This window comes from Rhododendron vialii, chromosome 10a, assembly GCF_030253575.1.
Source record: "Rhododendron vialii isolate Sample 1 chromosome 10a, ASM3025357v1".
In the NCBI taxonomy this organism is placed as follows: Eukaryota; Viridiplantae; Streptophyta; class Magnoliopsida; order Ericales; family Ericaceae; genus Rhododendron; species Rhododendron vialii.
Window position 1 is genome coordinate 32,583,778 of NC_080566.1, and position 26,354 is coordinate 32,610,131.

At 37.9% G+C, this 26,354-nt stretch overlaps 1 protein-coding gene, 1 long non-coding RNA gene and 1 pseudogene across 2 annotated transcripts; 1 reads left to right on the plus strand and 2 right to left on the minus strand.

The window, feature by feature from the left end:
- Window positions 1–616: 616 nt before the first annotated feature.
- Window positions 617–2,020, plus strand: LOC131303135 (PKS-NRPS hybrid synthetase cheA-like). Its single transcript, XM_058329927.1, has 3 exons — window positions 617–676; window positions 1,127–1,225; window positions 1,304–2,020. Exons 1-3 carry the CDS (start codon window positions 617–619, stop codon window positions 2,018–2,020), a joined length of 876 nt encoding a protein of 291 aa, XP_058185910.1.
- A 2,870-nt stretch (window positions 2,021–4,890) lies between these two features.
- Window positions 4,891–5,307, minus strand: LOC131302463 (uncharacterized). Its single transcript, XR_009191748.1, has 2 exons — window positions 5,148–5,307; window positions 4,891–4,975 (listed from the first exon to the last, which is right to left on the minus strand). It is a non-coding gene; the product is annotated as an uncharacterized LOC131302463 (long non-coding RNA).
- Window positions 5,308–10,458: 5,151 nt separating this feature from the next.
- On the minus strand, window positions 10,459–13,556 carry LOC131303136 (ATP-dependent Clp protease adapter protein CLPS1, chloroplastic-like; annotated as a pseudogene).
- Window positions 13,557–26,354: the final 12,798 nt, after the last annotated feature.

Sequence of the window (26,354 nt, forward strand, 5' to 3'; positions counted from 1 at the left end):
CATGAAAGGTTAATGCAAACTTTTTGTGACCGTGATGAAACAATAACTTGTGTGGCATTTGCCCAATGGTTTTCAATTTTATTTTGTGACGAGCCCTTTCAAAAGGGACTATGGGAATTTATGTTATGCCTCTGATTGACAGAAAAAAATAAGGTGGCCGCTATTTGCAACGCACTTCTTGCTACTCGCAGCCGATTAAATTTTTTATCAATTATGGACAAAAATGCCCTTATTCAGTTTGACCATTATACCCCTAAAATCTCATGTTATTTGACCATTTTATCCTCTTATAATTCATTACATACAACCACAAAAATCATCTCCTGTCCATCCCTCCCTCCCAGAACATACAACCTCAAAAAATCTCCCCGTCCATCCCTCCCTCCTGAAACGTCTCCTCCCTCCCCCATTCAAACTCCTCCATTTTCATCCCTACTCAGCTGCCATCACCCACCACAGGGCCCCTCCTACCAGCAGCCAAGTCTGCCTATCTTCCTCCTCTCCTCTTCCTCCTACATTGTCAATGGAAACCTCGATTGCTTCTTCTCCCTCCATTGATAAACAAGAAAAAGTTGACCCATTAATACACCACAATTTGGAGTCGGAAGATCACACAATGGATGTTGAGAAACATGTCACAGGTGTTGTAGTGACGAAGCAAAAATCGAAGCAAGAGGTAAGCCCGCCCTCCATTTTCAATTTCAGAAGCCCTCCATTTTCAATTTCAGTTCTGGCCCGACACAGTTGGACACGCAGTGCCAAAACTTTACTAACTTTTCGGACTCTAATATCTGAATTATGTGCAACTATTCGGATATTAATATCCGAATATTGTCAACATTGTTGGACTCTTATATCCGAATTTAGTGTCAGTTTTCAGATATTAATCTCTGAATGAAACTGCAGAGAATCCTGTATTTACAGTTGGATACATAGTGCCAAAAATTTACTAACTTTTCAGACTCTAATGTCTGAATTATGTACAACTTTTCGGATATTAATATCCAAATATTGTCAACATTTTTGAACTCTTATATCCGAATTTAGTGCCAGTTTTCAGATATTAATATCTGAATAAAACTGCAGAAAATCCTCCACTTACCTGGTTGGTCTTTGGGTGTTACAGGTTGACACTTCAACACTTGGTAGTTTTGTAGGGCCATCGACTATACCTATTTCAACTTGTCCTTCATACGATTATACGGAGCATTTTACAACGGAGATGGTAAGTGTTTTTTTGATAGAGTATTTATCTTGTGCAATCTTATATTACGGGCTATAATTTTTTGTTATGTGTGTGTAGATTTTTCTATCCGATGAAGCGTTGGTAGATTGGATAAGATGCACTGGTAAACAACACGGGTTTATCATTGTGATTAAGGGTTCTGAGAAATGTATTAAGAATCGCACACCTAGGATGAGATTTTCATGTGAAAGGCGTGGTAAGTATAGGCCGTTTGTGAAGAAAGTTGATGGGAAGGAGGTAGCTGTGAAGAAGAGAGTACGGTCCACGGGCACCACAAAATGTGAATGCCCATTTGAATTGAAAGCTGTAAAGGGCAATGATGGTTGGACTGTCTCTGTCCACAATGGCACCTATAACCATCCTCCAGCGGTGTACTTGGAGGGCCATTCGTATGCCGGGAGGTTGTCAGCAGAGCAGACTAGCACGATGGTTGATTTGTCAGTCGCTTTGGTGAAACCCAAAGAAATCTTAACCCATTTGAAGGTTCAAGATCCTGATAACGTAACGTCTATCAAAACTGTGTACAATGTACGACACAAGTATCGAGTGATAGAGAAAGCTGGAAAATCTCAAATGCAACATTTGTTGGATCGGCTAGAAAAGTACCACTACGTTCATTGGGCCCGTGGGAACGAGACTGAGAATGTCACGGAGTTGTTTTGGTCTCCTCCATCTGCCGGGGAGATGTTACTTGCTTTTCCCCACGTTTTAATGATGGATTGCACATACAAGACGAATAAGTACAAGTTTCCTTTGCTTTTCCCCACATTTTAATAATTTGTTTCCGAAATTATTGATCCAGTTCGATAATTAGTGTCCGATTGGTGTTATTCTATCTAATAGTTCGCATTCTGTTTGGAAATTAAAATCCAAGTACTGATATATAAATCAAAAATTAAAGTCCAAAACTTGTTATATATTTTGAATATTTATTTCCGAATTGAATTTTCTCCGAATGAATGGGCTGTAATGGACGAAAAAGAGTGTGGATATTAAAAGGAAAATTTGAAAATTAACTCCCTTATTTATTATTGGTGAAAATGGGATGAAATTCTTCCTCGTATAACGTGGCGACATGAAAATATACATTTGCAGGAATTTTATTCCTCATAAAACGTGTTCGTGTCCAAAAATCCAATGATGCTGGCATTTTTCTGTAGTTAAAAATGGGTTATTTGCAGCGAATTTATGCCTCAAAATACGTGCTGCCAGGATTTTGTGTAGAAATTTTTCCGACATGACTATTCAATGAAATTTCAGATTCTCTACAATAATTGCAACGGGTTAACTGGAAACCGACAAAATGGGTTTTTTGAGCAAAATTCTTATGTTCACCTCATAGCATCTGTTTTTCAGGCTGTGGTTGTCTTTTTATCGAATCATCAATGTCTTACGTTCACTACGATATCCGCCCCTTCCCTTTGAGAGTCGACGTTTGATTGCGCTCGGACACATTTGGTGTCCTACTTAACATTCATATTTTAACGATATCCAATTATTACAAATATCCTAATACTTATCTGCAATAAAACAAAAGTCATTCCACCACGAAAAGTAGTCCATAAACCATGGTCATAAAGTGTCCAAAATAAATACAAGGCCATAAAGGCCATCAAAAACAAGCCATAAAGTCCATTAAAAACAAGTCAGAGAATACCAAGTCTCAAGTACGGTCATGGCGCCGGCACCTAGTGTAACGACTCGAGTAACGATCAGAACTAGGGCCTGCTATGCTTGCTTCAGCAGCCTCCGGTCCCCTCAAAGTCATCTGCACTTCAACAAGTGCTTGTCGTAGTTCATACGGGCAAGTTGAAGTCCTAGCCCTAGTCCCACCCAAAACAGTGTCCAAAATGGCCAAAGCTGCTGCATTGCGCTCTTTCGCACTCTCGGTATACGGCACCTCTACGGGACGGGGTGAGACCTTGAAGTGGGAGATCCTCAAAAACCAAGGAAGGTAGTCGGGGTGTGACTCCCACGGGACTCCAGGCTGAATCGCAACTTGTTTCTTTGCATTCATGACATGATCGCGCCAATTTTCCCATTGACCATCTGTGTACGCGTAAACCACACTGTATGAATGACTATTAGCGCCTCTACTACCTCACAATGGGACTAACGAAGGCCCAGGGACCAACTGCACCATGCCGAACTGCCTCAATACTCTATCAGGTAGGTACGGCTCAAGGACGGCCATGGCACGGATGCAGCCCGTGTAAAAAACAACATCTGCGACTACTTGCCTGCGATCTGTATACGGGTCAAAAACAACCTGCGAAAAAAAAAAAAACATGTTATAATACATAATTTCGTATTTCAAGATAAGTATCTAACTCAAAACATACTTAAGCTTTCCACTAACCTGACTTGGACGTAGATCGTCTAACATCCCACGGTAGTGGTAAGTGGTCTCCATGGTAATCTCCCGACGAGACAACCAACGTGCTGTCAGTGGTAGGTTCTCCGTGTAGGCTGGGTCCCTAGCGTGTCGAAACATAGGAAAATGCTCCCGAATCCATGCCTGTATTTTATTACACATAATACATATTTAGAAAATCAACCCTTTCCTCCGAGTCCCAGTCTTGACAGCAAATAGAGTGCTACCAAGGAGATAGAGCAAGTAAGCCCGTGCGCAACAATCAACCCTTTCCTCCGAGTCCCCATCTACCACCTCACTAAAAGTTTTCATCAACCATTCAAACTCAACGCGATTGTTTGTTGAAACTTTATTCTCCGCAACGGCTGCCGTCACACCAAGACACCTCTGTACCATTGCCAAACACTCCTCACTCGTCTTATCCACTGCATGCACCGCTAACCCCTCCACTTGAAGCCCAACAAGGTGCGGCACGTCATCCAGTGTAATAGTCGTCTCCCCAAATCAAAAGTAAAAGCTATTTGTCTCCGGATGCCACCTCTCCACAAAGGCAAACAATAACACTTTGTTGCAGTACGAAGAAATAATCTGAGAAAGTGAAAACAACCCTGAACTTCTAACCCTCATAAGTAACCTCTCATTTGCCTCCGCTATTGACCACTTCTTCAAATTACGTCCGTGCGAGTGCAGTTTCAACAATGGTCGCTCCATACCGTTCCAAATATCAACAGCAACATGGTTCCTAAAATCCACTAACAAACTCTGGTCTTGTGGACCAACTGCCTCACCGTCTACCTCCTCTTGCCTTGCCTGACGCCCTCTCCCTCGTCCTCTGGCTTGTGTCGTTTCCTGTATATTGCAAACAATAGTTTAGTCTAATAAATGAATTATAAATGAATCATAGACGAAAAATTCTAGAGTAGTAGTAGTACTAGTAGTTGAGTGAAATATATCTATCCAATTCAAAGATAGAAACACAAAATCGTATTCTAACTTTCATGTACCTCGTCCTCTTGTTGAACGGACTCATGCTCACTCTCCCGTACATCAACATGTGGCTCATCCTCACAAATTTCAACATGTGGCTCATCTTCCCCTACATTATCATGTGGCTCATCCTCCCGTAGAACAGCATGTGGCTCATCCTTCTGTACCTCCGAATGTATCTCAACCTCTACATCGTTCCCTACCTGAGCATGTTGCTCAACTTCGACATACTCCTCTACCTCCGGATGTACCTCAACCTCTTGTCTCTGTCCTTGTCCTCGACTTTTTCCTCGTTTCCTTTCCAAAGTTAAAGTTTGGTCAGCATTCCTCTTCCTTGCAGAAACGGTAGGAGGAACTCGTTTCATTTGCTGTACATTGTAAACAATATGTTAGAATCATAGTTGTCAAAATATTACGATTTACGCAAAAACGATACAAATCTATAAATGAATCATGGTTTATCACATTATTGCATTTGACTAATATGAAACCACATGCAAAACTATAGTATTTATTTTCCTACTAGGTACTAGATTCTACCTCACGATGTTGCTCAACCACCACATCCTCCTCACCCCCAACCTCTTACCTCTGGCCTCGTCCTCGTGTTTTGCCTCGTTTACTTTCCAAAGTTAAAGTTTGCTCAGCCTTCCTCTTCCTTGTAGAAACAGTAGGAGGAACTCGTGTCATTGTATTTCCTGTACATTGCAAACAATACATTAGTCTAACGCTTGAATTAAAGGTAGGTGAATCGGATACTAATATCTGAATAAAGATACATAAATCGGTGTCACACCCGCGTCTAGAAACACCCAAAACGAAGTTTAACAAAGAATAAACTACCGTGTCAGGTAATACCAACGACATACCACATAAACCTTGGCTATAGAATTATATCAGAATCCATCAATGGTAACATGACAAAAACTTTCCGTCAATAAACTTTTACTTTCAAGCTCATAAGAGAAGCATTAAATTGGCATAAGACTTCCACATGTAATAAAATATGAGCCAAGTGTCAAGAAAACCCCGTTAACACCTAGAACACAATTGATATCACCAAATCACCTTTACGAAAAGAAAAAATCAAGTTTACTTGCACAAACCAACATATGAATGCATAAAATGCATGTCCCTCCCAAATAGAAGACTAAAAGTTCATCCTTGATTTTTTCCAAAATTTTATAAGCAAGAGAACCAAGTCAAATTCAATCTCAAAGTCAGAAATTCTGTGCAGGAAACACAATTTTTCAGCAGAGCAGTCTGTGGTCGAATATTCATTACAAATCATGTCATATTTTTCGATGATTCAATTGCCAAAACAACACCAACTTAACAATATTTAAGACTCGAAAGGACCCATAACCAATAAACTTGTCTAAGTATAACAAATTTGATGAAAAATGCAGCTTTGGATGCTGCCCAAATTTTCTAAAATATCTTCACATCAATAGCAGTAAGCAACTTCAAAATTCTACAAGTTCATGGTCATAATCCATCTATATACCAACTAACATACATCAATCTTGGGTTTCCATGATCAAAATCATATTATCCACAAATTAACAATATTTGAGAATTTAAGATGAATTAGGTAAAAAATCACCATGTAAGCACTATAGAACCATAATTCTTAAATCTCTTCCATGTAAGTTGATTCTATATGCACATATTCATCAATACTCGTAGTTTAAGGAAGATTTCTTACCACAAGAAGAGAAATTTTCAGATTACATGTCAAACTCCAAGAGATTACTTCAAGTTCTTCATGCCAAGCTAGGGTTTTCCTATTCTTTTTCAATGGGGAAGAAAGAACTCCGAGTGGGGTAATGTTATGAATGTTTATGGGTTTTCACAATCGGATTCTAATGACTGAAATAGAGGGAACAAATCGGACTCTAATGTTCGAATGGGGTAAAATACTTTGGATATTAAAATCCAAATGAGGCAAAACATTTCAGATATTAAATTCCGAATGACCTTACCTTACAAATTCAGCTAAATATTAAAATCCAAAAATTTTGTCAATCATTCCTGGACAATGTCAATGGTTTGTATACCAAGTTACCAATTGACTACATTAACAACCTTTGGTGACTCGTTTCAAAAAAACATAGCCAATTGGACTTTGGTATCAAAATCGAAAGTAATTAATTATTTCAGAAACGGGTTTTCTTCGCATTTGTGTTAATGACACTATTTCTAGGAGTGTAATCAAAACAGACTTTTCACTAGGTTATTGTGTTACAAATTGAAAGTGTTTCTACATGTCATGATATTGAGTTATAGTTGTGAAGCCATATCGCATCTCTATAAGCATAATAAAAGAGCTACAATTGGTGTGTTAAGCATTATTCATGCATATTGCATCTTACAAATTTATTAACACGTGTGCAGACCACAGAGCTCATTGATTTGGCTTGCTTTTACAATAAGATGCCTTCAAAAATTGGTTGAAAGAAAAGCTACAGCTCTGTCTACAACCAAGGGGTGTTAATCGAAATAGAGGGGACTAATCGGACTGTAATGTCTGAATGGGGTATAAAGATTTGGATATTAAAATCCAAATGAGACAATAAATTTTGGATATTAAATTCTGAATGACCTAACAATTCAACTTTTATAATATTCAACTAGGGGGCTATTCGGAAATTAAAATCCGAATGAATTTTAAATACAATGAATTTCAGATATTAAAATCCGAATAAGGGGCAAACAATCAGACTTTAATACCCGAAACTGTGGAAAACAATCGGACTCTAATGTTCGATCAAATCTGAAATACACGAAATAGTAGTGTACTCACTGTGGGTTTCTCAAAAAAAATTCAAACAAAAATCAGGAAAAAAAAACCCGCGTAATAACAAAATTCAAAATTTTACCGATGTTTAACTTCGAAATAGTTGGTGATGCCGGCGTGTTGTGCTTTCTTCTCACACCTCCTTCGCCTCAAAGTTGTACTGTTATTGTGGTGTGGTGAGAGTGGTGAGAGTGGTGTTGGTGGCTGTGGAGAAGAAGAAGAAACGCACGAGGACGGGGGGAGGGGAAGAAACGCACGGGGGGGAGGGAGAGAGAGCGCGAGAGAGAGAGAGAGACGGGAGGTGGGGCTGTGGGGTGGGAGTTTGTGGTGGCGGTAATGGGGTGGGAGTTGGAGCTGTCGACTGGAGAGAAGGAACAGACTATGGAGCTGTGGACAGGAGAAATAAAACCTAGGTTTGAAAAGGGAACGTCGTACTGAAGAAGGAACGGATCCTGGGCTGTATGTTTTTGTTCCTTCTTCAGGGCTGTATGTTTTTTTGTACAAAAGGGTAAAAAGGGGAGTTCAAGGATAATTTCTTGGTTGTAAGTAGCAATTCCTTATAAGGTTGTGGTTTGTAGATAGCAATTGACTGCGAGTAGCAAGAACTGGGCTGCGAATAGCGGCCACCAAAAATAATTGTTGTAAAGGCTACAACCGAAGAAGTTTTAGCTTTTTTTTGCCGAATGCTTGCAATTTATTGTTCCGACTCTAGGATAATCTGCATTGGCAAGCAAGTGGAGGAGTGGACACTACATACTTCTATGCATTTGACAATGTTCAAACATCACTAATTACAACTTATGATGCTGACTTTCGTCAAGGGAAAAAAAAAAAAACTATAGTGGCAAAATAAAATTGAGTTCTTGAAGCTGCATATCTAAATACAAAAAAATCTATAGGGACCAATGGTGTTGCGTCGGGACCAGATTCAGTGACGATTCTTCACCCACCTCCACAAGCGAGAGTAATGGATCCGGCAACGGAGCTAAGCGGCTTTTCTTGTATTTTGTTTTGTTGTGGTTGTAATTTTGTTCTTGTTTAAATATTTGGGATGACGTTGCCTTAAAAATAAAAAATAAAAAACCCTCCGCTTATCATCCCCTTACAAATCCAACTATCCAAGACACAAACACAGCCAAATGTGCACAACGGAAACTCAAATAGGCATCCAACCCTGCTAACCACACATACATCTGCACACAGATTGTACACAGATTTTGTTGTGGGGCCCACCATGGGTTCCACACCAATGATCCGAGCCGTTCATTAGATGTATAATATTTTTTCAAGAGTCCCTGTAAAAAATAAGCTCAATCTTATACCTATAAGTGCTCGATCCAATTATCTAAATTTCCATTTAGATTTTCGGGTAATGAAAAATTACATGATTAGATCAAGCACCTATAGGTATTGGATTGAGTTGATTTTTTATGAGAAACCTTGAAAAAAAATTTACATTTAATGAACGGCCCGTATCGTTTGTGTGGAACCCGTGGTGGATCCCACAACAAAATTTGTGCACAATCTGTCTGTGTGGACAGATTTACCAATAGGCATCTCCAAGTTGTTCAAGAATAATTCTAGCCTTCTTGATCCAAAATACGACCACCTTTTTTTGAATGCTAGTCCAGGGCCGGCCCAACCCCAAGGCCCAAGAGGCCTGGGCCTTGGGCATCCTAAAAATGTCCAATTTTTGGGGCACTCCAATTTTTTTAGTGTTTGGGTTTGACTAGGACTCTTTTTTAGTCCAATACCATAAAAAAAATGCCCATCTAACATGCAAATGAAGGCCCAACATGTAAATAAAGGCCCAAAAACTTAAATGACCAAAAAATTCGATGGCATTTTTGTAAATTAAAGAACTAATTGGTCCATTTTCAAAAAAAAAAAAAAACCGATGCTGCACTCATCAACATTTAGTGAAAATTCAAAAAAATTGGAGATTTTGAAATTTGAGGGCCCACGCACCAATTTTACTTCCAAAATCTTCATCCTCTTCCTTCCCTCTCCCCTCTTCTCTCTCTCTCTCTCTCTCTCTCTCTCTCTAAAATATTTCTCTCCCCATCGAATGGTCTGCTTCCCATCTTCATCACCACCACCGACACCCAATCCCACCACCATCAAACGCCCACCCTCATTTCAACGAATCTGTCATTTCTGCCGTTCTCTCGCCTTCCCACCGCCGCGGCCTATCTCTCGCCATCCCACCTTTTCCTTGCCATCAGTGCACCCATTTTCTTACCAGTGCTCCTCTCTCTCTGGTGCTTTTCTAGGGATTGTTGAGCAGAGTGACAAAAGTCGAGGTTGGGTCCTCATTCCTCAATATGTTTAGCTTTGGTGAAGATGGCAGCGATTGGGGTTCCTCTGTTTTGCATTTTTTTTTTATCATAACTTTTGTATTTCGGATCAGAGAAATCTACGTACATATATTGGTGTATTAGTTTGTGTATCCACAGATATTGTTCCCATAGTTTTTCTGATGTTACCTAAGTTTAATTGTTTCAGTTTTGGGGTTTTGCGTTGTGTTGGAATTGGGGAAAATATCCTTCTTGTTTTTTTAGGATTAAAATTTATTTATGTTTGACTCAAATTGCATTGCCTCTAAAGAATCAAGGAAAAAAACAGAGCTTTGCAAACCCTGAACTTTTGTTCAAGACTTGAAGGATTATATGAATCTGTAATCTGTAGCAATTACTTGATACATTCAACAACTACAACTGGACTTAATTCATAAACACCAATGTCAACAAAGATTCTCATTTTTCTCTGGGACTTTTAATTTGCAAGGCATGTTTAGCTATTTGCCAGCTATCCAAACAAAGCGTAAATCTGGTGTTAGAACGAAAGCAAAATTGACATGGTTTCGTCGACGGATTCACAAAGAAAAAATATGGCTGGGATCACCGTGGAAGAGAATGTTTGAGTTCTTCTCTGCCTCTTAGCGTAGGAACAGAGCATTCTCATTCAGAAGTCTTACAGTGGGATCAAAGTATTAGGGGCACACTTTTTTTAATTTCGCCTTGGGCACTCAAAACCTTTGGGCCGGCCCTAAATGCTACAAAGACTTCAATTGCTTGTTTTTTCCACAAGAACATACCAACGCTTCCATAATGCTGCAACAACATTTTGCACAAAAACTGCAATCTATATATAAGCAATTCCTCGCGTTTCTTTTCCAATCGTAAAACCTTTTTGTGCAACTGAATGAGGGACGAGCCAACGAATCATCATAAGAACGGGGTAACCTATACTGAAATATTAGAACTACGTTTTATTTGTCATAATATGTTCTTGTTTTAATTCAACAAGCATTGTACATATGATCCACAACCATGTTATTCAGCATATGTACACATAAACCGTGTCCTAAAACATGACCCGAGATAACTTTACCGGACGCATTCAAATTTTATCGAGTTGTCTAACAACCTCCACTTGCAGGCTCTATCGAGCTCCTAAGGCCATTACCTCTCAGCCGTGTGCAGTGCTCTTCCGCATCTGCTTGAGCGCATATAATCACGACCGAGAGGCCATTAATATGTGCCTCTTGCATGATATTGATGGCATTGTCAACAGTAGGGGTGACAAATTAAACCCAGTCTCATTAACAAATCCAAACCCATCAATTAAAAAATAGACCCAACCCAACCCATTTATTAGTTGGGTAAGAATGAGTCCAAACCCAACTAACCCATTATTAGTTGGGTCTTAATTGGGCATCAATTGAGTCGACTTAGATGACCCAATGGGTCATGAAGGTAACCCACTAAAAATTCCCCTCTTTACCAAATTTCAAAATTCGCGTAGTCTCTCTCTCTTTCTCTCTCTCTCTCAATTCTTCTATGCTAAATTATAGATGTCCAAAAATATTTTGAACGGTCCGAATTAAAAACCAATTGTGACCGGTAATAATTATTTTGACCAGTCAAAATTGAAAACACATCTCATCCATCGATTGCGCAAATGGAATGATGAAATTGCACTCCGCCGTGAATAAGTTTCTCTCATGGTAGTCCCACATAGGGTTTAGATTAAAAAGTTAGGGATTTATTTTTTTGTCCTTATTCAATTTTTTTTTGCATTTTTTTGTTTTGCGTCAAACTTTTGTGACTTATTAATTCGTTTCGATGAAAGGAATTGAAAAAGTAAAAAAATTTGATCGAAACTTATAATTTTTTGAATAAAGACAAAAATAAGTCAATAATACCCAAAAAAATTTACTTATTCTTGTCTTTTTGAAAAAATTTATGAGTTCGATCATAATTTTTTACTTTTTCGATTTTTCTTGACGAGACCAATCACTAAGTCACAAAAGTTTGACGCAAAATTATCAAATAAGAAAAAAAATTAAATAAAGACAAAAAAAAAAAGATATATGCATCTCGCAACGGGCTAGTTTTGATCCTGATCGAATGGAAAATTCAACTTATGAATGGAAAGCTGGCTTGTTCGTGGTTTATTTTTTTGTCCTTATTCAATTTTTTTCGCATTTGTTTATTTTTCATTAATTTTTTGTGGATTATTACTTCGACATGACAAGAGGAATCTAAAAAGTAAAAAATTATGATCGTAATTTAAATTTTTTGAATGAAGACAAAAATAAGCCAATTTTTTCGTCTATATTAAAAAAATTATGAATTTCGATTGTAATTTTTTACTTTTTAGATTCTTCTCATCACAACAAAGCAATAATTCTAAAAAATTTGACAAAAAACTAACAAATGCAAAAAAATATTTGAATAAAGACAAAAAAAAAAATGCCACTTGGATACACTGCAATTCGGTAATTAAGAGTGACCAATATGGTAATTAAGAGTACAGGGGTAATTTGGTCATTTTTGTAGTAGAGGGATAGTATGGTAATTTTAGTGTACATGGTATTTTAGACATTTGAATTTACAAGGGTAATATGGTCATTTTAGTGTACATGTGTATTTTAGTCATTTTAGTATATAGTATGTAATTGAGTTAATGGACGGGTCGGGCTTACTTTAAAATAAATGGGTTAGGTTGGGTATGGGTAATTAAACTCATAATTGATGGGTCTAAATGGGTCAATAACCCATTAAAGACCCAACCCACTTACAACTTATCTATTTTGGTCCAAACCGCCCATTTGACACCCCTAGTCAGCAGTCATCCCGGAGGTATGACCTTCATCAGGACTTGAACAACATACTCCCTCTTATTGTATAGTAGTCATTCATTATGCAGCATATATGACTCGATAGCGAGGGGAAATTTTCCTTGGTTTCCTGAAAATGAAACCAACAGAACCATGATACGTACCAAAAGCTGAATATAAAAGTCTGCAATTCTAGGACATTAAGTAGCAACGTTGTTGAACATCTCTAGGGTTTCGGAAAAAAACCATGTAGTTTACGGCTCGTTCCCTTCCCCCTCCATTGCGAGTCAGTTCTTTCTCCTTGGACCCAAACCACTATCCTATTTTTTTCATCAAAGGTCTTAGCTCAGTTTATATAACTTAATTACAATGTGAAAAATGACCTTCCGGCCACTATCCATACCTCACACCAAATTCAGCTTCGCGACCGGGTTTTGTTTTCTCTCTCGTTGGTATGTCCAAAACAACACCACCTTTCCCCGATGCCCGCAGTGGCTGGTATTGACCAAAAAAAGCTCCGGTTTGTGCACCTCGATATGTACCATTGCATACATATCTATATACATGTACAAATATCTATATAGAGGTATAGATTGAAGACTCGCTCTTTGGTAACAGCGAAGACGTTGTCAACGAGCCGTTGCATTGGTTTCGGTACAGTTGATGAAAGAATTCAGCAGGGATCTAAATGGAAGCCAATAACAGATTCTGGAGAGAGAGAGAGAGAGAGAGAGAGAGAGAGTATGCGAGCGGCGATGATTCTTGTCGTAAAAGGAAGCAATTTCCAGGTAATAAGGCAATTTCCAGGTAAAAATATACTATTTCTAGTTTATGTATGATAATAAAAAAAACGGTTATTCAATTTCCAGGTAAAAAGATATTTCGAGTATGCGAGTGTATGTTTATCCATTACTACACGCAAGCACACCAAACGCTAGAGCCACCGACTGGCGCACAGGACCCATTTCGAATCGAGCAATGCCACTGGTACAGCAGAAGTGGGCACAGACAGCACGTACAGCATGCGTTTGGGCCCGTTTCGGGTCCAATAAAAATAATCGGAGCCGCTAATTTTGTTCAATATATTTTGCTTAAGGTCTCCGTAAAAAATTAGTTCCATCCGACATCAATAAAAGCGTTTACGAAGCATCCAAAATTGCTTATGAAAATTTCTAAAGTGATTTTTGACGCTTCGTAAACGGCCTTATCGATGTTAGATGAGACTGATTTTTTACAGGGACCTTAAGCAAAATATATTGAACAAAATGAGCGGCTCCGATTATTTTTGTTGGACCCGAAAAGGGTTCAAACGTGCGTTGTACGGGTTGTCTGTGCCACATCTGCTGTACCAGCAGCATTTCTGTTTCGAATCTCATAAAAATAAATAAATAAATAAAATTCGAGCCGTTCAATAATTGAAAAGAAAAATAAAAAGTGCTCCCCATGAAAAATCAGTTCCAATGGATAAGTGTTTGATCTAATCTTCCTATTTTCTATTCAGATTATAGGATCCTGAAGCCTGAATAAAAAGTTAAAAGATTGAATCAAGCATCTGCACTTATCCATTTGAGCTTATTTTTCATGAGGCCACTTGGTTTTTATTTTATTTTAAATATTGAACAATTCTGACTTTCCGTGCGGACCTAGAGTGGGCCCCGCGTGTCGGTCGGTGCACCCACCGTCGGTGGCCGTAGAAGGGTTCTGAACAAGCTTTAATCGAGCTTGGATTTTGTATACAATATAAGTCGAACGAGCGGAGTAGTAGCATTTAGAACTTGGTTTGAAATTTGACGAGCTTAAAAAAACTTGTCAAAGTTTAGTTTTTTATGCAACAAACTGATCTTGAATGACCTTTTAACGAACGAAAGCAAGTTTAAACTCAAATAGCTTGGTACGTTTATCCGCCCCATATTCAACCGGTCACCAACAAATCAACTTGTCTCGGTTGAAATAAGAACTCAGTAACAAAGTCTATGCAAGTTTTATCCCTAGCCAATACAAGAGAAGGGGGGAAGAAAAATTAACCAAAAAAAGAATATAAAAAAAAAAAAAAAAAAGGGAAGAAAATGGCAGACATGCTCAGCCGGACTCCATCTCAACCATTTTGGCAACTGAAAAATGGAATCTGTGGAATATAAATGAAGCAGATGTTCTGTCAATAGCCGATGTGGGATAACTGGGAATGGACTCTTCCTTTGGTGTGGTCGCAATCGGAACTACCGAGTTTCAGTCGTCACGGGCCCATTTTGAACTCATTTTGATGATCAGAACCATACAACCCACAGGCTTGTGTTGGAGATCATTTATGCAAAAGTAAAGGTAGCAAAACGAATGGATATTCTGTGCGTAGATCATCGAAACATAATTATTTCAGAAGTAACTAGCGGTTTAAGTATTGAATTATATTTAGCATTCTTTTTGTATTTCGTGATGCTACCGATGTCCATTTGACCCCACTTATCGAAAATCTTGACTCCGCCACTGGCTACGTGGTGTGTCCAACTAATACTGAGTAGTCATGTGCTCATCTTGTTTCTTTTTCTCCGGGTAAGATAAACACATGACTAAGGTATTAATAGGGCAAATAATTAGAAGACTAAGACGTAGTGGTGCTTCAACAGGGCTTCTGTTTGTCTAGGACGACTCCCTTAGCAATCCAATTTTGACAGTCTCATGCAGGTCATAGCCATGGGCTCTATATACCTTCATGATCCAAGCCATTGGACAAGTCTATCACTGGACATTAGTAGTCATATGATGGGGTCACATTCTCATTGAAAATGGTCACCCATAAGATTTCGCAGCTGCCGATATTATTTGAGAAACACATAAGACCCCCCAAAGAAACACGCAAGGATCAACCATCATGTAGGAGAGCCTAAACTTTTGCCTTTTCCTCGTCTTCAGGTCCGTAATCATGACTCTGCTTCTAATTACTTTCTCATCATCACCCTAATAACTGAGGTATCCATCATCTTATTTAAAGATCAAATCGTCTGAGACTCATTGAGGTGAATTATATTAAAGCCAACAGAAGAGGAGGATAGGGCAATAGCTGTAACAACAGATCTAAACACTAGGCAATTTTACTTCTTTCTACTGCCCCTCTTCTTGGATTCTGGAATACCCAAAATATCATTGATCGACTTCTGTTTTCATTTTCCTTTTCCTGTATCCTTAGCCTCGTCAGATGGATTGAGATCCACAATTAGCTTAATGCCCTCAGTAAAATTAACCTGGGTTGGGTTAAGATCATCCACATCCTTATGATTTAAAAAAACCCACTTCTAAGATATTCCAAAAGCCTCTATCAAACTTCACTCCATTCGTAGCTGGATCATGAATCACAGAGTCAACGTCCAATATCTCATCGATATCCTTATTGATACGCTCACTATAATTCTTATCCTCTTATATATCTGTGAAATTCTTTGTTATGTCAATGAAAAAAAAATAGTACACAATGTTGTTCCTGTTGGAAAAAATGGAATTTTAACCAAAGAAAATTTGGTGGGATCTACACTGCTCAAGGTGAGCCCAAGTGGGTTTTAGATACTACTTGCTAAGGAGTTTAAACCGGTGAAAGAATAAATAAATTCCATTGAGAGATGAATGAGAAATTGTCTCTCAAAGTGGGTTTCAGATCAACAACAGTGCACAGTTGGATGGTCAAAGCTAGGTTGATTACCCAGAGTTATTACCCACTATTGTGTATTCAATTTCGGGAATAATAACTATATCAGTTTTATTCCAGAATTGAATTGCGGAATCAATTTTTCTATTGATTGTATAGGCTCCTCCATGAATAGTGCATTCATTGTCGTATTGATGGTAGAGGCTTTTCTTTCAACTATAAAAGGGGACCTCCACCTTTGGTTTCAACACACCGAAAACAATCCAAAGCATCTCTACTACTTCTTCTGCAATACAATTGTTCTTTTCGAGAGAGAGAGAGTACAAACACAAGTTGGTTCGACGGGCAGCCTACAGCAGTACTCCGGCGGCTTAGTGGTAATCGAGTCAACCCTGGGAGACTAACACTGACACAACCTCTAGCACCGATGAGACGGTGAATTTGTCTTAAGAGCACCATTGAACAAAACGGGTCTCGGTTTGAAATTGCTAATACTCTTTTATAGTTTATGTCTACATTTCATATTTTGTAATTTTATAATTCATGTTCATGTTGTAAGTTTCAGAAATTAGTAAAATCGTTTACTGTTTTTCCGCACTATTTTTCTAGAGTTCCAACTAAAACACTTGCATACATGAATAATTCTTGTGATCATGTCATATCTCGAGCTTTATGATTGATTCCATCATTTTTGGGTAGTCAAATTTATGATCCTATCTTAGTCCCAGCTGGTCTTATTCCTGCTATTAAAACCGAACCAATTTTCTCAAGGCACTAACAGAACTACACTCGTTACAGAAATTTCATTAGTTTTCAACCTTTACAAGTTATTATTGCGCCGCAGTTGTCTATAAAATTACCCTTTGTATGGACTCAGATCCTGTCTAGTGTTCTTACCATCGAGTCCGCCAGTCCGGTCTATTTTGGTTTTTTTGGACTATTCGGACTCACAATAATGATCGGTACTACCGTTCGTTTGTGGAGCTCATTAAATTCTTTAGGCATGAGAAAATTCATGTTCAGCTGATACATATCAATCATTTATCAAAACATATTTATCTTGAAATAAATGCATTATGCACACTAATCAAGCCCGTTTGTTTCAAAATAATGGTATTCAATAATCATTGATCGATATCAATTAACTTGATTTTTCTCATCCTCAAAAAAATTGATGAGCCCTACAAAAATTAGTGGTTCCGACCACTGGTGTGAGCCCGGAATGAGCTAAAAAACCGGACTGGATGGGAGATTGGACCCGAGTCCCTTTTGTATTGACTCGGAAATACTCCAATATGATTGACCCCAAAGACAGAGACAATTTGGGTGCCAAGGTCAACGTCATGGGGCACCCTTTTGAAATTGGATTACACACAGTACAGTGGTGCCCATCACTACCGAGAAATCTTTGAGTGCTGGGTGAGTATATCTCACGTAGTGCCTGTTCGACATTTCTGAGTTGTTTGATGCACTTTTGTACGGCTCAAATTGAAATATTTTCTCTCCTTTCACCCCTCATTTTTCTCTCTTCTTTTTCTCTCTCCAAATTCGAGCCGTGGGCTCGAATGTGCTAGACAAGACGTGGTATGCACCCGGCGCTAAAAAATTTCTCCTCATCATCACTACAAGTACTCCTCAGCAAACACATTCAAACATGGTAGCTGGCAAGTCAGGATGCTGCCGAGCAGCTTCTTCTGGCTGCCAAGCGGGCCGATCTAACCAGTCATTGTGGCATGAATGGTTCAGATCAAATTTGAGTATATACAAATTTAAATCGTTCATTACTCGCTAAGGTTTGAACCGTTGATTGTCAAGATGGATTCGCAAGTCATACCCATCATACGGACCCACATCTATCAAGACAATTTATCTTGCCCCCCCCCCCCCCCCGAAATTATTCCCCTAATGGGAACGGGTTTTGAATGAGTATTTTTTTTTCCGGATTTTTAGGTTTTGGAAATGAAATACTCCACTAGTACTTAATTAATTGTTTTGGGTTTTGGTTGGGGTTGGTTTGAGCTGGGCTTTTTTGTCTTTATTTTGGATATATATTTTCAAAAATATTTGAGTAAAAGTAAAATTTTATTAATTTTTCGATTCCTTCCGTCGAGACGAATCAATAATTCACAAATATTTGCGCAAAACTAATAAATACAAAAAAAATTAAATAAAGACAAAATAAGCAAAAACCCAAAAAAAAAAAAAAAAAACTTAGAAGAACAAGGCCTAAGTTGTAAGAGCAAGTACATGGCAGGTGAACAGTGCATAAATGTATTTTTGCTGCCTTCTTTTGACTAATAAATGTATTTTTGCTGCCTTCTTTGACTAAACACCACACCAATGCTCTGTATATAATACTTTTCATCCATTAAAATATGATAAAATATGACATTTATAGTATTATAAAATACAAGCGAAGACAGAAGGAAGGAGAGTGAGCGTGTCAGTTGTGTAAAACAATAATAAAGTAAACAGTACTTAATAAACAGTGCTTAGAGCATCCACAATGTAATAATCAAAATCAAAACATTGCTAAAGTTAACCATGTGTGTTTAAAAAAGTGATATTGTAATAATCAAAGTTAGCAACCTCCTAACCAATAATCAAGTTTGGGCATTTGAATAATCAAAAGTAATAATATGGGATTTCACATTGCTAACTTTAGCAACTCTAAATGAATAATCAAAAACTGACGTGACAAATTTTGATTATTCACTTTTGATTATTATATTGAAGATGCTCTTAGTTATTTCTACCACCTTTGCGTTTTGCTAATCTACTGCAATGCACTTTTTTGGCTCTATTTCTCTACTTTACCTAAACTTATGCATATACCTACTCTGATGTTGACGCTCTAAAGAGGAAAACACCTCCAACCTAAAAAAGGGATATTTTGGGTATTCCGAAATCCACGTCAGTGCAGCCACTTTTTTTCTTTTTTTTTTAAACATAGGAAGTATCCTCGTACCCAAACGAAATAAGATTAATCCACCTAGAGCCGGCCGTGATGAACCAGCACCCACAAAAAGCAATGAGAAGCTACTAGGAGGGGGGACCACTGGATGCGCCCATAAGGCTACCTACATGGGCTTTCACCTCCTAGGGCCAGCCGTGATGAACCAACACCCACGAAAAACAGTGAGAAACAGCTAGAGGTGTTAACGGCACGGCCCGTTTAACTTCGTGCTAACCGTGCTTTGTGCCGTGCCGTGTCGGCCCGTTTACTTTATTTACTTAAATCGTGTCGTGTCGTGCCGTTTGTCAATCGGACCGCGTCGTGCCGGCCCGTTTACTTAAATCGTGTTTTGTTGTGCTGTGCCATTTGCTAATCGTGTCGTGTCGTGCCGGCCCGTTTCTGAAATCGTGTCGTGTCGTGCCGGTCCATTTTCTTAAATCGTGTCGTGTCGTGCCGTTTTCAATCATGTCGTGTCGTGCCGGTCCGTTTTCTTAAATCGTGTCGTGTCGTGCCGGCCCGTGTTCTTAAATCATGTCGTGTCGTGCCGTTTTCAATCATGTCAAGATGTGCCGGCCCATTTACTTATTCATGTCGTGTCGGATCGGGCCAGGCCGTGCCGTTTTAAGTCGTGTCATTTTAGTCTGCCCTAATATATGTGGGTTGACTTAAGGCATAACTAATCTTGCATCAAACATGCAACCATTGTATACATTTGGTTTTTTGGCATATTGAAAACTCAGCGACATTGGGCAAAGATAGAGAGATCCTTGCATTCACTGCATTCTCATAAAAAACAAGGGATGGGTGTGTGTGTTTGAGAGAGAGAGAGAGAGAGAGAGAGAGAGAGAGAGCGAAGTTGCTATTCAACTCGGTTGCCCCTTCTTTTTCCTTCTTTTTCTTTGAACGTCCCCTCTTTTTTCTCGCTTTTCCAGCTTCCTACTTAATAAATCTTAGACAACTTTTTGGTTAGTATACAAGCGAGTTTGGTAAAGGGCTCAATCAATCTGCAGTTATGCTTTCAATTCTTATTGTCACACATTTGAATAGTTTAAGGTGTTTTCTTAAAAAAAAATTTACCGTTTTACGCTCCTGCTAGTGCACGAAAATTATGTTAGGCAAAAGGTCTACACTCTGTCTCAAAATATTATAATCACTTTGTAACTTGCAGAAGAGAAAAAGGAGAGGACAATTCACAATGAAAGGAGAAAAATAACAATGGACGCTGTATTTTCATATACCATGGCACGCCAAAAAAATTTAACTAAAAAAATAACATATTACAACCCCTAATTAAAAAGAAATTCTTGGTCTTAATGAAGTAAAATTTAACAATTAAAAAAATAACATATTATAAATGGTCCTATTATCCTAGTCCAGGCTGTCCAGCTAACCCTTATTTATATATTTTTTTCACTTATTTCTACTATGTATTTTTTTTCTTTTTTGTTTAACACTTTTTTTTTATTTTTTGTTAGATTTGGTGTAAATAATATATGACTTTTGCACGTTTCCTTTCATATTAAATGACTCTTGCACCATAAATATTTTGATAAGTTTTTTTAATTTTACTTGTTATCTTGTATTGTAATGTTAAATTTGCAAACCAAAGGTCCAAAGCCTATTTAATTTTACTAACAAAAACAAAACAAATATTTTTATCGAATAAAATTTGATAGTTTTTTAAAAGTGAAAAAATAATTTTTTAAAAACATGATTTTTTAATAAATTATTTTTTTAAAAAAATTAAATATCTTAGTTGTTTAACAAATATTTTTTACAGAATAGAAATTGTTTAATTTTTTTAAAATTAAAAAAAAAAGTTATTTGGCTTATTTAATTTTTTTTTCTGTGCCTCGTGCCGTGCCCTTTTGTGCCCATGTCGTGCCGGGTCGTGTCCATGCCCGTGCCCGTGCCTTGCTAGAATTGTGCCGTGCCGTTCCTGTCCACTTTTTGTGCCCGTGTCGTGCCCATCTACGACCGTGTCGTGCCGTGCCGTGCTAAGCCAACTTTCGTGCCGTGCCCCGGGCCTACTACAATCGTGTTGTGTCGTGCCGTGCCAAGCCAATACCGTGCCTGTGACGTGCCGCGCTGCCCCGTGCTTGTGTCGTGCCGTGCCGTGCCGGCACGGCCTATTTGACACCTCTAGAAATAGCTAGGAGGGGAAACCACTGGACACGTCCATAAGACTACCCACATAGACTTTTACTTCCTTAGAGCATCTGCAATGTAATAATCAAAATTGAATAACCAAAAGTTGCCACATCATCTTTTGATTATCCATTTAAGACATTGCTAAGGTTAGCAATGTAGAGGTCCACAATGTAATAATCAAAATTGGATAACCAAAACTTTTCATATCACCTTTTTAAACTACAAAATTCTAAAAACTACTCCCTCCGTCCCTTTTTAAATATCCTACTTCATAACTCTAACTTATTAAAAAAACATCATCATTATACGTTTCACATCAATTTTTTCCTCCACTTTCCCTACTTACCCATCATCATTACACTTTTTACTCATTAACTTTTCAAAATGGAATATACTTTTAGGGACAAAATAGACAATGTACCAACTTTTACCCACTAACTTTACCAAATGGACACTTATTAAGGGACAGCCCAAAATGAAATACTGGACTATAATAAGGGGACGGAAGGAGTAAATTTTTTGACAATAATTTGAATACTTTTTTTGAAAAAAAAATAACAGTTTTTTTTTTTTAAGAAAATAGTTTAGTGAAAAAAAAAATTGAAAATAGTTTTTTTCAAAAAGAAAACAGTTTTTTTTTTTTTTTGAAAAACTGTTAGAATCAACATTTTTTTGTGTAAAAACACTTATAATTTTTTTTTTCTAAATACTGATTTTTTAAAAAGTTTTTGAAAAAAAAAACAGTTTTTAAAAATAATTTTCTAGAAACATTGTTGAGAGAGAAGGTTTTTATGTAATGATGGGTGTACTTGATTGAGAAAATGTGGAGACCATTAAATTTGATTATTGGTAAAAAGGTTGCTAGTTTTGTTTATTCAAAGGCCAAAATTTGATGAGTTGTTAAGAGGTTATTAAGTTTAGTTATTACAATGTGAGCACTTTTTTGAACAAACATTACTAACTTTAGCAACCTTTTAATTTTGATTATTAAATTGTGGATGCTCTTAGTGATTAGCCTATCTCCTAAGAATCAAATTCAAACCTCTAAGACTGAAGCAAACCTCCTTAACCAACGGAGACAACCCTTGTTGAGTTTGTGCAGCCACTTTAACGAGGGGAATATTCATGATCCCACCATTTTTCAGAGGGCTCTGGCTAGCAACTTTTTTGATCACTACCTCCCACCTCCCGAGATTAAGATAGGAAGCATCCGAGGCAGCCTAGCTAGCTAGGGAGGGACCCGTTTAATTGAGACGGATGTATAGCTCCCACATTTTTTTGCCTAATCCTGCCATCTATTTCTTGTCTTTGCCTAAAAAGGGCTTCTTTCTGGCCTACCTCGTAGTCAATGCCTGTCAAATGTCATATCTTTACATCGAATTCTGCACCTGAGCTCATGCGCACATGCTTACGTAAGTGTTGGGGTTAAATTTTCGATTGACCGGAAAAAAAAAGGTGTTGGGGTTCCATACGCATTGCAAAAGTGTGGGTGGAACTCAAACACTTAACGGAATTTGTTTGTAAAATAGACACGATTGGAGAATATAATTGATATATACAGCCCTATGCTTCAATTGAATACTCGGCGTGCATGGGAACCAATCCAAGGGAATTTTAATTTTCCCCATGCTTCCCAATGCGTATTGAAAACTTGTAATAAACTGTTAGTCTCATCGGGTTGAGCTTCTCTTCATGTCTCTGTCCTGAGTACCCTTAAGACTTCTTTTTCTAGATTGCACTTCGGACTCTCAACAATGATCTCAACCATTTATCTCGTAGTTATTGCAAAGAAGAACATCCATGCAACAATAGGCTTGATTGGATAACAAATAGGCACATGAACATTTCGCATGAAATAGTCAATGTAAGTTTAACAATTATACTTGCCGTCTATTTCATAAAATACAACGTAAATTGTTCGCACAATTATTGATATTGAATTTTTAGCGTGTGTTTATAACCATTTTTGACACTTTTGAAAAGAGCCAATGATTAAGTGTCACATGGCAAGTGGGCCCGAACTCATAGTCAACAAAGAGTCAAAATCAAGTGGGCCCGCTTGGTTGGTCTACTAGAAAGTCAAAGTTGATCAAGTCCAAATGCGAAATGATCAATGATTGAAGAACCAATCCCAAAATAACAATGGTACACTAGATTTGCCCTATCCTAATATCCAACAACAAACTCCTACTTTTTAGGGCAGTTGAGATTTTTCAGGATCTAATTGCATTCACAAGCAGATTATCAGGGAATATTCCTTTATTCTCCTAGATTTTAAGCATAAAAAAGGCTAAGGTGGTATTCTGGTTTACCCCTTAAAAAAAGTACTTATTTGCAATTTTCAAGTTTAAAAATAATAAGTTTATTAAAATAAAAAAAATGAAAATTTATTTTCGTAAACCCATTATTTTTAAGCTTGAAAATAGGTTCTTGTTTTTTAAGTACTTATTTTGGAATGTGGAACGGGGCCAAATACGTGAGGAATGAATGCCACATGGCACTTAATGAAGCACGTTTCAGTTGAATATGATTAGTGGGATGAGCAAAATCAAGGAATAGTCCCTAAAAAATAGAATTTTTACTAGCTTTTGACCTATTCAAAGGGCCACGTGGCAACCATCAGGGGTTTTGGTTTTCAATCAACGTCTACAATCAATTTGAGCTTAAAGGAAGTGGTTTGAAGACATGCGACACATGTCGCATTCTGTAGTATTCCGGATCCTTAATTAATTTATGATTGGAGTACGTGTTGAGTTTTGGTTAATTGTGTGGTTTAGACTTGATTTAATTAGCCTGAGGGTATATGATAGCAAGTGGTTGCACCACACACAATAATTTTCCCAAGTCTGATAAAACAAAAGGGAGTTCTATGACATTCTTTTCCTTCATTCCTATCTTCACTGCTTCAGAGGGAGAGGGAGAGGTTCTATGTTCTTTCCCTTGTTCTTTTCACCGAGAGAGAGAGAGAGAGAGAGAGAGAGAGAGAGAGAGAGAGAGATGGGACCGTAGAAGGAGGAGGAGGGGGGAAAATCAAGGGGGAAACCTAGTTGCCTTGAATTGAAGAATTGAAGTTCAATTAGGTATTTACCATACTCTGGATGTTGAATCTCATGTCTTAATTGTTGAATTCCATGTTCTTGTAAGATGGTTCTAAAATTAATTGAATTTGGGTGAGTTCATAGAGAACTCAAGAACCCATCACTGAAACCCTTGAATTTGATGTTTGGAACTTGTTTAAATCCATGAAATTGAAGTATCTTATGTGGCTCCTTAATAACCACGAGTTAGAGCATGATTTGTAGGAGTTTTGGTGAGTTTAGGGTATGAATTGTAGAAAAATCGCTGAACTGGATAGATTGACAGTCTGAACTTTGGATAAGCATATTTTTGTCATCCGGACTCCAATTAGGGCAAATTTTATGTTGAAATTGATGCCCTGAAAGTCTACTTTTCAATGGTGATAGTCCCAGCATCTAATTCCAATCCTATCAAATTCTATAGCCAAAATACAGAGACTGATTTTTGGACTCCATACCGATTTTGCAGTTTTGTTAGGTTTCGAGTTTACTTAGATTGGGACCTTAACCTTAGACCTTTGTGAGCTACTAGGGAGATCTAATGAAAGTATTTAGATGTCTAAATGTGTTTCATTGAATCTGAATTAAAATTACCTTATATGCTTATGTAGGGAACGTGGTTTAGAAGCTCGGACCAAGGTGAGTGATTAATACCCAAAACACATGGTTTGTTATAAGCTTTTCGCTTCAATGATGTTTTATACTTTGATATGAACTCCATGGAATATCAATGAAAGGTTGACATGTTTTATATCTATTAATGGCCTCCTCCCACGTCCCAGCTTGCTAGGGGACACGTGTTAAAAGGCTAGCAAAACATGGCTATTATATCGGATAATGAAAGACGTCTTAACTTATCCACTACCGGGGACGCCTGGTAGACATGAAATGAATAGAGGATTTGCATTACTATGTTATGTTGCTATGAAATGAGATTCCTTTTCAAATGGTTTAATCATTGTCCATGGAAAGCATGTGAATTGCGTATTAATCATTCATACGAGCTTTGGCTTATGTAAATGTTCCACCTTTCAGGAAATAAGAAGTAAGATGGTGTGGCACTTGTTTGTGGATTCGAGACGTGGGGAATAGTTTGCGGTTATGAAATGTACTTTCGTGTTATTCGTTTGAACTATGTAATTACTTGTAAGTTACTTGCTATACTTTATGTCTAAGCACAACTTTGAGGTGTGTATTGGGGTTTATAGTCTTTTGTAAATGTAAGTTCTCATTATACTTGACTGCACAGGTCATGCCTCCATTGATTACACACTCTTATTCCTTTTAATTTTATGATTATGAGATGTAGTAGGGTTAATATGGCCTTGATGATGGTTTCATCGGTGCTTTGTTACGGCTAAAACCTACTAGAGTGGGTTAGGATCGTTACACATTCTCAGAGCCTAAATTCAAGGGAGTGTTGACACTTTTCAAGGCATATTCAGGGAATAGTCCTCCACTATGACTGTTAGGAAGTTATTGCCACATGGAGCGTGAGTGAGCCATGTTTATAGTTGAAATGGTTCGTGCATGCTTGAATGTGGGAGAAGGCCCTAAAAAATAGAAGTTGTCACTTTTTGACCAATTCAAAGAGCCACGCGGCATCAATTAGGGGAGTTACCACCAATATCAACGGCAGTACATATTTTTAGCTATTTTGAATCAGTTGGGAGTAGTTTTTTGCAGAGGACACGTGGAGTACTTTCAAGGCCTTATCTGCTGTTTTTAGAGTCTTTACTGGTATAAATAGGGGAAAACAGGGCAGGCCCAAGGCTTGCCTCATCACTCAATACTAGTCTTTTTGCTTCCCAACACTTTATCTTTTTTCTGCTCATGTACTCTTCCACTTTATTCGCTGAAATACAAGTGGCTACGTTTGTTTCTTATTTCATTTTGTTATTCACTAAATACTAAGTCCTTCACGAGTAAGGCAAATTCGAACCAATTCTCACGGCCTTTCCCAAAAGGTTGTTGTTGGGCCCGAAGTGCCCCCATGGATTTGGT

Excerpts from the sequence above, each read along its gene's own strand:
- LOC131303135 (XM_058329927.1), top strand. The coding sequence starts at position 617 with ATGGATGTTGAGAAACATGTCACAGGTGTTGTAGTGACGAAGCAAAAA. Across the intron at positions 677-1,126 it reads AGCAAAAATCGAAGCAAGAG|GTTGACACTTCAACACTTGG; the intron begins GTAAGCCCGCCC and ends TGGGTGTTACAG. Across the intron at positions 1,226-1,303 it reads AGCATTTTACAACGGAGATG|ATTTTTCTATCCGATGAAGC; the intron begins GTAAGTGTTTTT and ends ATGTGTGTGTAG.